This window comes from Dermacentor andersoni, chromosome 1 (assembly GCF_023375885.2).
Source record: "Dermacentor andersoni chromosome 1, qqDerAnde1_hic_scaffold, whole genome shotgun sequence".
NCBI classification, from domain to species: Eukaryota; Metazoa; Arthropoda; class Arachnida; order Ixodida; family Ixodidae; genus Dermacentor; species Dermacentor andersoni.
Window position 1 is genome coordinate 254,327,714 of NC_092814.1, and position 16,705 is coordinate 254,344,418.

A 16,705-nucleotide genomic window follows, 5' to 3' on the forward strand; every position below is an offset into this window, starting at 1 on the left:
CATCAGCTTTTGGCGTAAGACGATAACTTTGATACCATTGTCAAACTTTCTTGTCTTTTGTAAACATTTTTTTATATGCGTTGCTTGGTCAGAGTAATCAAACAGAAAAGGCCTGGCGGATCTGCCAAATTAGGGTGTGCACCGGTGGCGCCAGGTAACTCTGCTCAGCCTATAAAAAGGTGGCGATCAAGCAGGCCTCTTGCGAAGAAAATTTTGGATATGAGTAGTTCTGCCTCTTCGAGGGTCACGAGAGAACGCCTGCAATATCCGACTGGCGAAGATAAAATCGTTATGGGTTCGTTGTTGAAGTCGTTAGAGATATAGCAGTGCTTGATGGTGTTGTTCTATTTATGACACGATTTAGGTTGAAATGTAGAAATAGCGAGGTAAAGGGAAATGAAAATGGACGAAGATAACTTGCCGCAGGTGGGAGGTGAACCCCCATCTTGTGCATTACGCATGCGGTGCTTCACGATTTAAGCTACCGCGGTGGCCAATCTACCGGCCACATTTTTCGGTATTTGTGTATGCGCATATTAGTTGAACAAACAAGCACAGAAACTAAATAATGTGCAGCGGCCATTGAAATGATGGTCAGGAGCATAGTTCAATTGCCCATAACACTTAGCGATGTGTGGGACTTGTTTTGTCCGGCTAATAAGGGGTAATAAAAAGTTACATTAAGGTTCATGTTTTCTGTATAGTTTTGAATGATTATTAACCGGTCCTTTCCAGTCTCTCCAGCAAATAACGCATCACAATTGGCCCCTAACCGCGCCTATTTAGTTTTACTTTAACGGCCCACGAAACAACTCGTCTGTAGACTTTAATATACGGGCATGAAAGCAAGGTATTACGAAGCAACAATTTTAGCGGAAGAGGTAACTTCTGATAACTAATAAGAGGGGGGGAGGGAGTGACTGAATTATTTGGAGTAAACCAGAAATTGTGGCAACTGTTGTCACCAGCTTCTCCACAAACAGAGCTGTTTGATGATCATATTGATACAAGGCAAAAACATATTTAAACAACGCGCGCAGGTTCGTGCGCCCCCTCAAGAGGACAACGGCGTATTGGAGGAAAAGACGACGAAATAATGGCACGTGTTTTCGCCGCACGCACTCGCATCGTAGGTGGCCGTTGTCGCGTCTACAAGAAGAAGAGGTGAGGCGACGCTCGAGGGAGAAGAAGAAGAAGGCATTCCTGATCTCCTGTTTAGAACGCGGCAGTGGTTTTTATTTACCCCCAAGGCACAAGTTAGCCCACAATAAATAGTTGTGTCTGGACTCCCTTAACTGTTCCTTACAATTCTGGTGGAGGTGCTGGGTAATAATTTCCAACCCAATTCGACTTGGAGAAGGCAGCCCCGAACCACGCCATCTTAAACCCAACGAGCTCACGCCTGTCCACCAGCGCACGAGCCGTCGCCTACATGGTGAGCCATCTGAGTTTCCTCTTTTGCCGGAGCAAACTATAATAGCAGCAGCAGACAATACTGAAATGACATTCCAGACAGCCTCAACCCGCATCGTTGTTGATCAGCCACGGACGCCCGAGGCTTTTCACGGCGACACCTTGGAAGACGCCGAGACTGGTTGGAAGGCTTCGAGCGCGTCGCTGACTACAATGAACGGGACGAAAACCGGAAGCTCCGCAACGTTTACTTCGCGTTGCAAGACTGTGCGCGAACTTGGTTTGAAAACCATGAAGCTGTCCTCCGGTTGTGGGATGACTTCCGACGGGAGCTGTTGGCCAAGTATCCGAGCACAGATCACCCGGAAAGAGCTGAAGCACCTTTGCGAGCAAGAAGCCAACGAAACAAAGACAGCGTGGCAATGTATCTCGAAGATATGTCCCGCTTATTCCGCCGGGCCGATCCGAGCATGAGCGAGGACAAGAAGCTTCGGCGCCTAATGCGCGGTGTGAAGCAGGAGCTTTTTGCTGGTTTGGTTCGCAGCCCTGCACGCACCGTCGCCGAATTCCGCTCCGAGGCGACAACTATGGATGGAACTCTTCAACAGCGAGCGAGACTCTACAACCGCGATATGAACGTCGCCTCTATGGATGCGATGTCGTCAATGTTCGGTAACAGCGTCGAGGTCTTACGAGAACTCGTAAGATCTGTGGTTCGAGAAGAGCTCCAGAGGCAACAGCTGAACAACGTTAGCAGAAGTGGTTCGCGATAAAGTGAGACAAGCAGTCCGCGAACAGCACTCGCCAACACAGCCGCAGGCGTCGTTACCGGTACGGCCGACGGTATCCTACGCCGAGGCACTCAGAGGATCTGCAGGACGTACTTTCGTCGCGGCAACTACGCATGTACCCGAACCTCGGTTTTTGCCGTCTCCGCCGGAGACGAGATTCCGGAAGGCTGACATATGGCGCACTCCTGATAGAATCCCACTGTGCTACCACTACGGCGAAGCTGGTCATCTCTACAGGATGTGCGAATACCACAGAGTGGGACTTCAGGGGTTTTCCGTAAACGCTCCTTGCCCATGAAACGGTGAACACCCTTTCGAGATCCAGGAGCGCCAAAGCCAACAGACTACACAGCAACATCAACCTCGGTCAACAGTGCCGCTGAGGTGTCGAACACCGAGCCCGCGTCCATGATCAAGCTCCCCAAGGCGATGCCCCCAAAGCCCACGTCGGGAAAACTAATACCGGCGACCTGTGGAGGTGAGGCCGCTGTCGACGCAAGAACAGTCTCCAGCGCTGATTCTGAAATATAACGACGGACGCGAGAGCAGTTGCGAAAAGAGTGACGTTGCTTCCGATTTATATGATTTTATAGACGGCTGCGAAATTACTGCTTTAATAGACACAGGCGCAGACCATTCCGTATGAGTAAAGTACTTGCCAGAAGACTGAAAAAAGGGCTGACTCCTTGGAGAGGACCGCAAATTCGAACCGCCGGAGGACACCTTATCAACCCGGTGGGCAGGTGCATTTCTAGAATCGACATACGCAGTTTTACATACGTCGCCAGTTTCATTGTCCTGTCAGAATGCTCAAGGGATTTAATTAATGGAATGGACTTTTTGCAGGCGGATGGTGTAGTTAACTTGCAGGAATCCTTTGTGTCGTTCTCAACGAAGCACGCCATTGCGACGTTCGAGTGTGAAGAACAGTTTGATGCGCTTCAGATTATAGACGACGACGTCACGATACCCCCAAGATCCAGCATAGCTGTCGCCGTAAGAAGCACCGTATTCAGCGACTATGAAGGAATAGCAGACAGTAACACTAGGCTCTTACTCGAAAAGGAGATTTGTATGGCAAAGGGTCCTGTTCGGCTGCGTGACGGGTGTTAAAATGTCTTTCTGACTAATTTTGGGAATGAAGTCCAGCATGTTGCGAAGGGAACCGTCATTGCCCGCCTTAACGATTATGAACAGATTACAGATTTGAGCCCTTCCGATGCTGCACTACTGGATTCTGACAACGTAGACTACATACTCGCGTCCGTCAACATCGAAGCAGCACTATCACCGAGACAGAAGCAGCAAATAGATAACCTTGTACGAGAATTCGCCTCGTGTTTCCCAACGACATCGTAAGTTCAGAGAACATCCATCGCCAAACACCGTATCATTGTCGACGAAGCTGTGAGGCCTATCTGCCAGCATCCCTACCGAGTGTCACCGAAGGAGAGAGACATCATCAGCAAACAAGTCGAAGAAGTGCTTAGAGCCAACATAATTCCACCATCGACCAGCCCGTGGGCTTCGCCTGTGGTGCTGGTAAAGAAAAAGGATCAGACCTTGCGCTTCTGTGTTGATTATCCGAAGCTAAACGTCGTCACAAAGCGGGATGTCTATCCACTTCCGAAGATTGATGACACCCTCGATAAACTACGGGATGCGAAATTCTTTTCCTCTCTCGACCTCAAAAGCGGATACTGGCAAATACAAGTGGACGAACGAGATCGTGAGAAGACAGCACTCGTCCCACCAGACGGACTATACGAATTCAAGGTACTTCCGTTCGGCCTCTGTTCCGCACCTGCCACCTTTCAGCGGATGATGGACACTGTGCTCTACGGGTTAAAGTGGCAGTCCTGTCTGGTTTATTTTGACGATGTCGTGATTTTTTCTACCACCTTTGCTCAGCATGTGGAAAGACTAAGGACTGTGCTCAAAGGTATTAGTTCAGCAGGGCTGACGATAAAGCAACAAAAATATCACCTCGGCCTCCATCAGCTCGTATTCCTCGGCCATGTCATTAGCTCTGAAGGCATCCATCCTGTCCCTGAGAAGACCGCAGCAGTAGAATAGTTTCCTAGACCAACCGATAAAAAAACTACAGGCGTTTCGTCAAAAATGTTTCGAAGATTGCCGAGCCGTTAACGCGAATAACGAAAGAAGATATGCCTTTCGTCTGCCAAAGTGAACAAGAAGATGCATTCAATGAGGTACGACGGCGACTTCAGAATTGTAACGAACAGTTAAGGGAGTCCAGACACAACTATTTATTGTGGGCTAACTTGTGCCCTGGGGATAAATAAAGAGCACTGCCGCGTTCTAAACAGGAGACCAGGAGTGCCTTCTTCTTCTTCTCCCTCAAGCGTCGCTTCACCTCTTCTTCTTGTAGACGCCGACAACGGCCACCCACGATGCGAGTGCGTGCGGCGAAAACACGTGCCATTATTTCGTCGTCTTTTTCTCCAATACGCCGTTGTCCTCTTGAGGGGGCGCACGAACCTGCGCGCGTTGTTTAAATGTGTTTTTGCTTTGTATCAATATGATTATATCATGAGGGCCATATGAAATGAAGCTGCGGCAATAAAGCACATTTAGAGAACGTGCCTAAACAGTTAATATGTAAAAAATAGCAACAAAAAGGCACATTCTTCACTTTTTGCAATTAAACACATATCAAGCAACCAATTCAACCAAATAATATAAACTGAATAAATAAGAACACAAGGACCTACTCATGACCCAAGCAACCTAATAAGTAAGTTTGATTTTTGAGATCAGCCGCTATGTAAACACAATCTATATTAAATGTAAGCGGGTCACTTTATCAGAACGTAATTTTAATGCTTTTTAAGAAAGACGGGTAAAATGTGCACAGAGATTGAGAGAAAAGTGATAAGGGAAAGGCAAGGAGGTTACCCAGGCTGAGCCCAGCAGGCTACCGTGCACTGGAGAAGTGGAAAGGGGATTGAAAGAGGAGAAGGAAGAGAGAAGTTCACACTTTGCACTGTTACACACACAAGCGTTCATCGCTGAGGCAGTCACAGGCGGTCATGCATGCCGGTGCATGTCAAGAAACGCACCAGCGTCTTTGTGGCCTCACAAATAGCAGACGCACAAGGCCACCAGTCGACAGGCCTGTGAAAGGCCTGTCGTCTAACTGCCCCAAAAATGTGAACAAACTCCAAAGCAAGACTGCGAAAACAAATCGCATGCAGTGGAATCAGCGCCACGGCCATGCCATAGCGAAAAGGAAGAATAGACGTCGTCACTGACTTCTGTGCTGCGCGAAATCCACCAGGAGAGGTGCATCACGTCACAAAGGTGGGGTTTACATTCGGGACTTATTCCAGTAAGACCGCCGGCAACCGCCATGTGAAGGAGCGACGCTAGTGCTCTCCGTTGACGAAGTAATTTTGGGATCCAATGGTATATGTATGCTAAAATAGCGGACTTCGTAAAAAAAAAAAACTCATTTATGAACAGCCGTTATTGCAGCACAATGAGCTCAAACTCTCCAGCCATATCCTGCTCACCAGAACAATTTTTTATGCTGTCACCGATGTTGTCATGACGACGATAAAATAAAAATTATAATCTGAAGTAAATAAGGCACCAAAACCGGTATCGAACGTTTAACTTTCACCTAGCAAAAGTCACAAAAAGCTAGTCAAGTGACCGACTGCCACAGCGACAGAACACGCTCCCTAAAAAGAGCAATGCGTCACGGAGCACCTGTTTTGGTTCACGCTGTAGTGCCCGAAGGCAGGCACTGCAAGAGCCTGCAGCCTGCGGATACTGCATGGCGCGCTTTTTGCGAATGAAAAGGTGACGCGAGAAATACACTGTTCCCGCCACCGACGAGACAGTACCCACACAAAGGAAACGCCGCAGATTGTCACCTACATACTTGAGGAAAAGTTTCACATTTGTTTGAACATCACATTTCGTGTTACACGAACAGCAACCGACATAACGGACTAGACTGAACCATTCTGGCAGAAAGTACGCTCGAGCCACGCGTTCAGCTAATGTTAAAAGGGCAATAAACCTGTTTCGAACTTTTATTCGGTACTTTCTCGCAGGCATCGAGAAGAACTTGGTGCCCTTCAGGATAATTCTTAAAACTGCACTTCACCATGAGTACATCGCCCTCCTCGCCCCCTCACCTAGCCAGTCACCATAATCCTAATAGGGAGAAATGCAGAGATGCCTTCCAATACTTATTGTATGTGTGTTCAATTATTTATTTATTTAAGTATTTATTTACAGATGGGTTTATTTAGACTTAGATAAATGATTCGGCTATTCAACCAAAAACTACCGTGACCAAATTTATTTCTACTCGATAGTCAAGCGGCGCAGCCGGTAATGAGTCATTTCGAGTCGCACTTCAAAACAGCGTACGTAACACTAACCAACATCTGAATAGAAATAACGCAAGCTCATGAGACCGCCTACTTCAGGCTTTTGTCGCATACATACACCATGAAGCAAACTCGGTCTAGCTATCCCTTAAATAAATCAACACCTGTACAAATTTCATTTCACACTCGGTTAATTCGGCACACTTCACACATGTTTCAAAAAGCTGGTATGTCAATGAGATCACTGTGACATAATTATTTACAACCCTAACATAATAATTCGCTCACTCACTCGCTCGCTCACTGTGACGTTTAGCGCACCCCCAAAATGGATCCACTTGAGCGTTGTCCGAGTGACAGCGCACTTAACAACGTTGAAGGTCTGAATATGTCAGCGAAAATATAACAGGCCTCTCTCACATTGGGCCTCTCGGATTCATATTAGTGAACACAGCACAGGCTCAGAAACTGGGCACCCGATTTACAGGTCGCCGCGTCGTAGCCTCGAGCTCACACGCACGGCACCAGCATTGTTTATATAAGCGACATAAGCAATGTCGTAGTGGAAGGAACGTCAAAATCCAGCCGACCGGGACCGCACCCCAGACCACAATAGCAAACAAGCACCGTTGCGGTCTCTTGAAGGCGCACTAGACGAACTTTGTTCTAGAGCAAAGTATCAACAGCTCCCAACTACTCCGAACACTACACTTTCGAAGTAAGTTCAGACATGCCGGATGAGAAGCTATTTTCCCAGAAGGGTTTTTAGAATAAAAAGGCGTTGTGCCCAACGGCCCATGGTGCGTAATGGTTTGTAATGGTTTTGAATTAGCTGCAGGACAGTTCAAGCGCGACGTCTGAAGAAGTGCTGTGGAAAGAAGAGCCAATCGCTTGACCTGTAGCAGACGTCTGCACCCACTTTCTGCATTGCTGAAGTCACACACACGCGCTTCATTTTGAAAAATGTCCACAGTCACATCACTGTTACATCACAGATAGTTGGTCTTAGGCGTCGCTCCGTTAGCAGACACACATTAATGACGCTCGACGTCAGGAGGCGGCTCCACGGTTTCACCCTCGTCGGCTGTTTGTCACTTGACTTCTTGAAGGCTGCTGGGAACCATGGGCGAGTGAAAGGAAGAGAGGGATGAAAAAAGTGGGCATTGTTACGCATGGTTTGGAGCCAGGATTTACCGTGTAAGCCAAGCTATGCGGGTGTTAAACAATGAGCATTCAAGTGTAAAATGACCTTAGCACCCAGTAAATGTTAGCCGACAGTAACCCTTCTTTCATAGCAGAAATCTTTGTGCTATTTGTACTTAGTCACATTTGATAAACCAAGATGACCTTGGGCTCGTCGCGCTGCTACATGTAAGTAATAATGTTCTGTCTTTACAATAGCTATGTAGAAAGTCAAAGAATTAAGAGGAAGCTTTAGCTCGGGTGCTCCTATCTAAATACTTGTAAAAGGAGAATTCGTTTTTTCGGCAACCACTGCACCAAATTTGACGAGGTTTGCTGCATTTAACAGAAAAACTTAAAGTCTAGTGCCTGTTTGTTTCGAATTTTCGACTTAGGTCGTTAATTTGTTATTAAAAATGGGCAAAAATTGAAAATTTTCAGAAAACGATACTGTCAAGTTCACAACTCTATAACTCGGCAAGGAAAAATGATATCATAATTCTGTAATCGCATGTGATAGTATATCTAACGGATACAAAATTTATATGTCACACATGAATCTAAAATATTATGTAATCCGGAAATGCAGCTTTTGCAGAACCCTTGTACACAACGTAACAAATTCACGTAAGACATAAATTGACATGTCGAATTTGTCCGCTTTCGATGATGTAGTGGTGCCGTTTAGAGAACCGCAATATCTGCTCTTGATGCAGAGCTATTAGTTTACACGCTTCATGCGTCTATGTTTTTCATACTTGCGAATTCTTTAATATTCCGTTAACAAAACTCAGGCCCTAAATTGCAATCCCGCTTCCAACAGTCATTAGAATTTAACTTTCTCCCTCAAATGCACTAATTTTCATTAAAATCTGTCCAGGGGTTATCTCAGAAAAGCGCTCTTGCGTTTTACATGTATTTGAATAGGCCGCATCGGAGTTGGGCCCGATCTAAAGCTTCCTCTTAAAGAAAAGAAAAAGTAGGATAGCGTATAACTTCAAAGCTTCTATTTTTTTTCATCAGACTCATCATATTCATTATGTTAAAGCTTGAGGGCAATCGTCCGAATATTTTAGCCTACGTTGACACAAGCAATGAAGTGATGGCTATTCATACAACATCGGGGTTAGGATAGAGCTGGTTATGAATCTAACAAATTGTCATGAAACAGCGTGGCAGACTTGGCGAATGCCGACGAAGACGCCGAGACGCTTTCGGTTATTGAACAAGCAATATCCAGGTAAAGCATCTAGGTATCGAATAATTATAATTGGCATATTTTACTGTTTTCTTTCATTCCTGTACATGTTTTCTGCTGCTCTTCAAAGGAGAGTAAGCAGCTTCTGAAACAGATCCAAACGCTTCATCTGAGCTCAGTCGAGTATAATAGGCTCTTTTGTTGCAATAACAGCAGCGATAAAATAACATCACATCTCAACATCATTTCCCATAAATGACAATAACTATGGTAGTGTGGTAGGTCTCACTATACTCGGCAAGCAGGCTTTCAGAAATATGCACTCTGAGAAGAAAGGAAGTGCTAATCGTTCTTTTTTTCCAGGAAGTGACTACACTTTCTACACTGACTGCATTTTACTCGACAGCGTTGCGTTTATTCTGCGCCCTATGAGGCACCAGCGCTGCCCATGGGGAGCGCTCGTGAAAAACGGCCCTCAGCGCCGTAAGTGGGAAAGCGCCGCAACTTTGTCTCCCAAACGAACGTGGGGCCGCAGGGGGCGCGTTGTTTTTGCGTTTTACGAAACTGTTACTTTCGAGAGCTTGGCCTGTTTTTGTTTTTCGTTTCTTTCAACGTGAATATTGAAAACAGTGAAGAGGCTACGATCATAGTGGACGAACTTAGTTGTGAAAAAACCCCTATAAGAGCCTTGCGCAGAAAATTGCATGAGAGCCACGCACCAGCAGCTGTAAGCGTATATCGTCGATCCTGCTGCGGTACGATTTCAAAAGGATCGACTCACTGTCAGAGCTCCTCGATGCAAAATAACTCCGAAAAGTGCCAGCATTACATACTGTAAATTGATTTCTAGGTTGAGAAAGCGATACCTGACCACGGTGGTTCAGGGTTTCAGCGAAATACAATTTACGAGTGGGAGAGAGAGAACAAGGATAGAAAAGGCAGGGAGGTCAACCAGAACAGCATCCGGTTTGCTACCCTACACTGGGGGTGTGGGCAAGGGGAATAGAAAGAGGAAGAAAGGGAGAGAGTAAGCACTGAGTACGTGTAGGAGGGACACCATACACAAGGACACTATAAACGGTCTCTTAAACCGGTGCACTTCAAGTACTGCACTAGTGCATGAATCGCTTTTCGAGCCAGTGACGGGTGTGGCCACGGTCCTAGTATCTTTGACTCGGTGAACGGTCTCAAGTCTAGTCGGTGTAAAGATGCCCGCAGAGAGAGGTGTTGGACATCGTACGAAGGGCAGGTACACAATAGGTGCTCAATTGTTTCCTCGCACCCACAGGAGTCGCACATCAGGCTCTCGGCCATTCCCATACGGTAGGAGTATGCGTTCGTGAACGCCACTTCCATCCCCAAGCGGCACAGCAAGGTTGTTTCGCCGCCGGAAAGGCTAGATGGTAGTTGTAGCCGTAGCGTGGGGTCCAGTTTGCGTAATCTGCAATTGAACGCACTTGAAATCCAGAGATCTTGTGACTTCTTATGTGCAAATAGGCGAAGTTCCCTGGCAGCGTCCGACCTCGCTAAAGGTGTTAGACGCGTCTTGGTATCTTCGTGGGCACACCGGGCAGCCTTGTCAGCTAGGTCGTTGCCGACGATGCCACGGTGAGCAGGAATCCACTGAAATATAATGTGGTGTCCTCTTTCCAGAACATGGTGGTGCAGTTTCCTGATGTCAGATGTCATCTGCTCGTAAGTTCTGTGACGTAATGCAGACTTGATGCTGTGAAGGGCTGCCTTAGAGTCACAAAATACGACCCACTTCTCTGTTGGCTGTTCGGTGATGTACGTCATAGCGGCATAGAGAGCTGCAAGTTCTGCCGACGTACATGTAGTCATGTGTGACAATTTGAATCTAACTGTAACCTGCCTAGCTGGAACGACGAAAGCGGTAGTTGAGCTGGTAGGTGAGGTCGAACCATCGGTATATATATGAATGTGGTCATGATACGTCTGGTGCAGTAATAGGAGCGTAAGTTGTTCCAGAGCCGGCGCTGGATGATTGGAGTTTTTTGTAATTCCAGGAATAGCAAAATTCACTTGAGGCTGTGGCAGGCACCATAGGGGAGATGAAGGCTTCGCCACCGGTGTAAAAGATGTCGGTATGCACTCTTTATGAGCGCTAATCACTCGTGAAAAGGTCGCTTGAGGTCTTTCGGCTGGTAGGGAGGCCAAATGATGGTCGGGGATCCTTGACAGATGGCGAATATGTGCTCTGAGAGAGTCGACAGCTACATGTGTCTGGATTATATGGTCTCCCGCGATGGCAATTGTTGCTGCTGTTGAGGTTCACCGAGGCAGCCCTAAACACGTGCGTAGAGCTTGACCTTGCATGCTCTCCAAGGCGCGAAAGTTCGTCTTGCACGCATTTGACCACACTGGTAGACTGTAACGTAGGAGTTGCATCATAGTAGGAACTGCATCATAGTATGGACTGGTGTACCCCAGTTCTTCCCGCAGAGAAACTTGAAGACCTGAGCAATGGCGACTAACTTCTTCAGATAGACGCAGTGAGGGCTGCACGAGAGGTTGCGCTGATGACGCCCAGAAAGCGATGCGTCTTAACATAGGATACAGCTTGGCCATTGATGGAAACAGGATACAATGACATTTGTTTGCGGGTAAAGCCAACCAATGCGCACTTTTCAGGAGACACACTGAGGCCTTGTTCTCGGAGATAAGACGCCGTCATGGTTGCCGCCCGCTGAAGCCTGGCTCTTAGCTGAGGGCGAGTCACCGCAGAGGCCCAGATGCAAATGTCGTCGGCGTATATCGAGACATGAACATGAACCCTGCGGCACACCATGGCAGGCGTAATGGTCTGAAGTTGGGCCGTCCTCAGTCTGTAAGAAAAAGTGCCTCTCAGTCAAATGGTCCCGAATGCATTGATATATCCGGCCACCAACTCCAAAAGCCTCAAGTGAGTTCAGTATGGCCTCATGGGAGACGTTGTCATATGTGCCTTTATATCAAGAAAAAATGCTGCAGATAGGCGCTTGAAGCTTTTTTGATTTTGGACCCAGGTTACGATGTCAATGACGTTGTCAATGGACAAGCGACCTAGACGAAAGCCTGTCATGGCGTCCGGATGTTGAATCGTTCTAGGTACCATTCCAAACGAACAAGAATCATTCTTTCCATCACTTTGCCGATGCAGCTCGAAAGTGCAATCGGACGATATGATGAGATCTCAAGCGGAGACTTTCCAGGTTTTAGAAGGGGGATCAAGCGGCTCGATTTCCATTGTTTAGGAACGGCGCCGTTCTGCCAAGACTCATTGTAGTAGTTGAGCAGCTCATCACGTGCGTCACGTCCAAGGTGGCATAGGGCAGCACACGTGATGCCATCTGGTCCTGGTGACGAAGAACGCCTGCAGGTCGCCAACGCAGCATCCAGCTCTTCGAGTGAAAATAGCACGTTCATTTCTGGTACACGTGCCTCAGGGATGTCATTTAATGCTGCGTCAGTATTGATGGCCACGGACCCACCAACCCGCGCACAGAACACTTTAGCCACATGAAGTTCCGAGCGGAGTTGGTAGAGGGCCAGAGCAGCAAAGGGCTTTCTTTGATGCGGAGATGAGCGAATACCCCTAACCGCTCTCCATATGTGCGAGGGCGATTTTCGGGGATCAAGCAACTGAAAGAAAGTTTTCCATCGCTTATCTTCCAATTTATCCATGCGACGCTGGAATTTCTTTTGTATGCGTCGTGAAGCCCTCAGATCCAAGACGGACTTCGTGCGCCGATACCTCCTCTCCGCCTGTCGGCGTGCCGCACGCAGCCTCTCCAGTTCCATGTCCAAGTCTGTTCGCCTTGCTGACCTTGTAAGCGAGCAGATGGACGTTTTCCATGCCTCTGCGATTGCTTCTTCGATAGTGTGTGAAAGGCCTTCCTGACATGTCATCCATATCCTTCTTAAACTTTGACCAATCAACTGTACGCAAGACAGTAGAGGAGCGTTGCTCAACGCCTCTAATCTTTATGTATGTTGGAATATGGTCGCTTCCATGTGTTTCTATGTCCGTAAACCATTGTACGCTCGAGGCAAAGCGCCGTGACACCAAAGTTAAGTATAAGCAGCTACTATAGGTCGTGCCTCGCAGAAATGTAGGGCTGCCGTCATTCACACAGCACAAATCGTGGTCAGCAGCAAAGGAGGCAAGACTCCTGCTTTTGGAGTCAATTTTAGTGCTTCCCCATAGCTGGTGATGCGCGTTGAAGTCACCTATGATAACCCAGGGGCCATTGTTCATTCATAATATTTTCTTAGGTCGTTCGCCGTCAAAGTGACCCGCTGGGGATATGTAGGCTCCACTTAGTGTAAATGACACTTTCTTCTTTTGGACATTTAGGCAGACATATTGGTTGTCGTCATGAGGCTCTACCGCGTTAGCGACATATGTTAAGTCCGTGCGGATGTAGATGATTACTTTCATGCTCGCACCGCATGTGGACGAGACGAAAGATTAGTAACCGAACAGTCTGAGTGGAGTTGATGTATTTGGTTAGCAAATGATCAGTATGGGGCAGCGATTCGTAAAGATGAATTAGTGAAAGTCTGCTATACGGGTCCTTAGACCCCTGACATTCCACTGAAAAATCGACGCGCTTTTAACTTCAGTGCGGAAGGGGACTATTGGTCGAGCCATGATGCTTAAACGATGCTAGCAAGCACTGGATTTAGTGCATCCAGTATTTGCAGAGCACTTCGAGCTGCTGGTGTTTGCAGCTTGTTCAGTATAATGCGCATCGTATTAATTAGCGATTGCAGCGTATCAGCCACCTGCCTGTCTTGGTCGCACAAATCGCCGACAGTAGACGTCGGGGATTGTCCAGCGAAAGGTTGCTGTGATTCTGTTGGTGAATGCTGTCGTTTCGATAGAGCCGGCCAAGATTCTGCAGATGTTGTCTTCTCAGTGGCCTTGTTCTTTGCGGTCCTTTCCACAGTGTCTGGCTTGGGCGGCAGAGGAGGAAGTTGAGTTGTAGGAAGTAGCATGGGCGTCGCAGAGACAACAGCCTTCCTTGAGGAGCGCCGGCGACGTGAACGTCGCTTCCTGATTTTATCGGCGGCTTCGGGATGAGATGAATAATCTCTCGCCATCTCTTTCAAGATGGCCATTTCCTTCTTAATATGTGGGCATTTCTTCGATGAAGCTTCATGTGATCCTCCGCAGTTTGAACACTCCATTACAGTCGCACCACATTTATCTGCAGCGTGGGGCTCGGCACAGCGGGGGCATGCCGCCTGATTTTCGCAGACGCTGCTCACGTGCCCCAGTTTCATGCATTTGCGGCACTGAAGCGGTTTCGCAATGAAAGGCCGCACTGCATGTCTGAAGTGTCCCACCTTAACATGCGAGGGTATATATTTACCCTTGAATGCAATCTTCACGCAGCGTGAACTGCCGAGCAGCTTAACATCAACAATGACCTCATCGTTGGCTGGCTTGATAAGAATCGGCAAGTCGTCATTAAGGATGGCGACGTCTACGTCGTAGATAACGCCGGTGACTACGTCAGATCCGAGAGGGATGTAAGGGCGCACCTGAATGCCATCGATGTCCGTCACGCTGCGTAGAGTGGTCAGAGCAGCTGCATGCTGGACATTAACCGCCAGTAGATTTTTTCGGGTGTTGACTCGAATGTCTGATATTTCATTTGGCACCAGGGCTTCCAGTGACATCGACACAGATTGCGTGTTGAGTAGCTTCATGTTGACGGTGGGAAGCAGGGGTACAAATATGATGGTATTGGCGTCCGGCCTCTGCGTGTCTTACTGTTTGCGTGCTTGACGATGAGGACGTCCAGATGTTCGTTCTCTTCCCTCTGCGGCTCTGCACAAGCTGGAAGTCGCCATCGGAAGTGTCCTCAATGCTGAGAGAGTAGACATGAGTGTCCTCGCTGTCACTGTCGCTCTGCTGACCGATGCGCTTCCTGGAGGCGGCCGTCGCAGGCAGACGTGTGGGTTCGTCCACTTCCATCACGACCGAGCAGGGAGCGTGGACAAGCGGATGAACTTGGCTTTTCACAGAAATAAACCGGAGCTAGAAAGAACAGCGCTGTATCAAAAGACACTTCGTCGTCGTCCTACGAGTGAAAAGAAGCTATAAACGCCATCGGATTTCAAATAACCGACCACTTGCTCCATTTCTGCATATTCCAAGCGCAAATAGTGACAGTCGCTTCGTAAGCAGAGTGGCGTTGATTTCGTTGGAGCCACTTATGATGCGCGGCGCCGGAATCGAAGGCGCGGCCCCGTTATGGCAGCTCGCCACACACCGTTTGCAGTACGCCTGTCACACAGAGGATCTCCCTGCGAGGTCTCCCAGCGGCCTAGCCACATGGTCGTTCAGCGACAGAGGAGTGGTCGCGGCTACGCTCTGGCGTCGCCGACAGCATCACCGGCGCCACGGTCTTTTCCGGTTCACTTCGAATGTGTAGCTTACGGCGGGCTCCCAAGCAACAATGTTTTCTTACCGTTGTTGCTGCTTCACCCTCTCCTCGCAATAATCTAACACAAAAGAAGAAAACTTGCCGGTATTTGCGGTGCTGCCAGCTGCGATGCGAGCACGGCCGAGCCGGTTAGCTGTGCACCTTCAGTAGCCGTGCACTGCAGCTGAACTGAACTCTCGTTGGCGCTAAACGTTCGACCGTGGACATGGTTTTCATATAAAATGAAATTAATGCAAAACTTTACTCTAGCGGACATCATTATGCCTGGAATAGAAGCTGCATAACCAATCTTCGTGTCACCGGTCACGGCGACGCGCCGGTGCAGCGTCGATGGGATATTCTTTCGGTGGACGCACTGTGTCCGCTGTGAGGTTGCATGACTAGCATTCTCATTTTCTTCCTTTCCATTTTGTCACCAGGCGCTGTAAAAGACACCACGCACCGCTGTAAACCCAGTGGCTATTTATACGCCAGCTGGCACTAACATTACTCTTAGCACCCCCGAAACAATGCCAGCTCTACATATTTTTGTACTAAAAACACGCATGTACTTTTTCAGTATAGAAGCATCGTCATTTTCGCTTTCAATAAAATCAAATGCACACAGATATTTTGCTGGAGAAGCTGTAGAAGAAATAGTTGAAACTGTGTGCGACCGAGCGTGCCAGACTCCAACGTCGGGGCCTCTCTACTAGTATTTCTCACGAAAAATAATAGAATGAGAGGGCAATATTACGGCTTTTCTAGTTGTGACAATTAACCACGCAGGAACAACGACCGCTTCCAAGTTTTCTTTCTTCTCCCTTTTTTTTCACACGTTTTGCACGTCCCCCACCGTACCGCCGCTGTCTGCTCTCTTTCGTTTGCATGACTAAACCATGCACGCCATATGCGCAAGGGGGCGCTGTGTGTAAGCTCGAAACTACAGCGCTGGTTCTCCATAGTGTACGTACTCCGTTGTGCTCATGGGCAAAAAAAGATTAAATTATGGGGTTTTACGTGCTAAAACCACTTTCTGATTATGAGGCATGCCGTAGTGGGGGACTCCGGAGATTTCGACGACCTGGAGTTCTTTAACGTGCCCATAAATCTAAGCAAATGGGTGTTTTCGCATTTCGCTCCCATCTAAATGCGGCCCCCGTGGCTGGGATTCGATCCCGCGATGACGTGCCTAGCAGGCCAACACCACAGCCACTAAGCAACCCCGGCGGGTGCTCATGGGCAGAAATACTCTCAGTGGCGTTAGATGTATACTGGAAAGAAACGTTTCTACATAAAACTGATGCTTACATCTAC

General features: G+C 47.9%; 1 protein-coding gene across 4 annotated transcripts in view; it reads right to left on the reverse strand.

Moving 5' to 3' along the window:
* Positions 1 to 6,525: 6,525 nt before the first annotated feature.
* Positions 6,526 to 16,705, reverse strand: part of LOC126548278 (nephrin-like) — a 727,088-nt gene continuing 716,908 nt past the window's right edge. For 2 of the 4 annotated variants that reach the window (XM_055063648.2, XM_055063646.2), the window contains one exon: positions 6,526 to 7,681. In XM_055063648.2, coding sequence (XP_054919623.2) covers positions 7,663 to 7,681 — 19 coding nt within the window. In that variant the 3' untranslated portion in view covers positions 6,526 to 7,662. Of the gene's footprint in view, positions 7,685 to 16,705 lie in introns of all 4 variants that reach the window. The other 2 variants (XM_055063647.2, XM_055063645.2) reach the window with 1 other exon arrangement.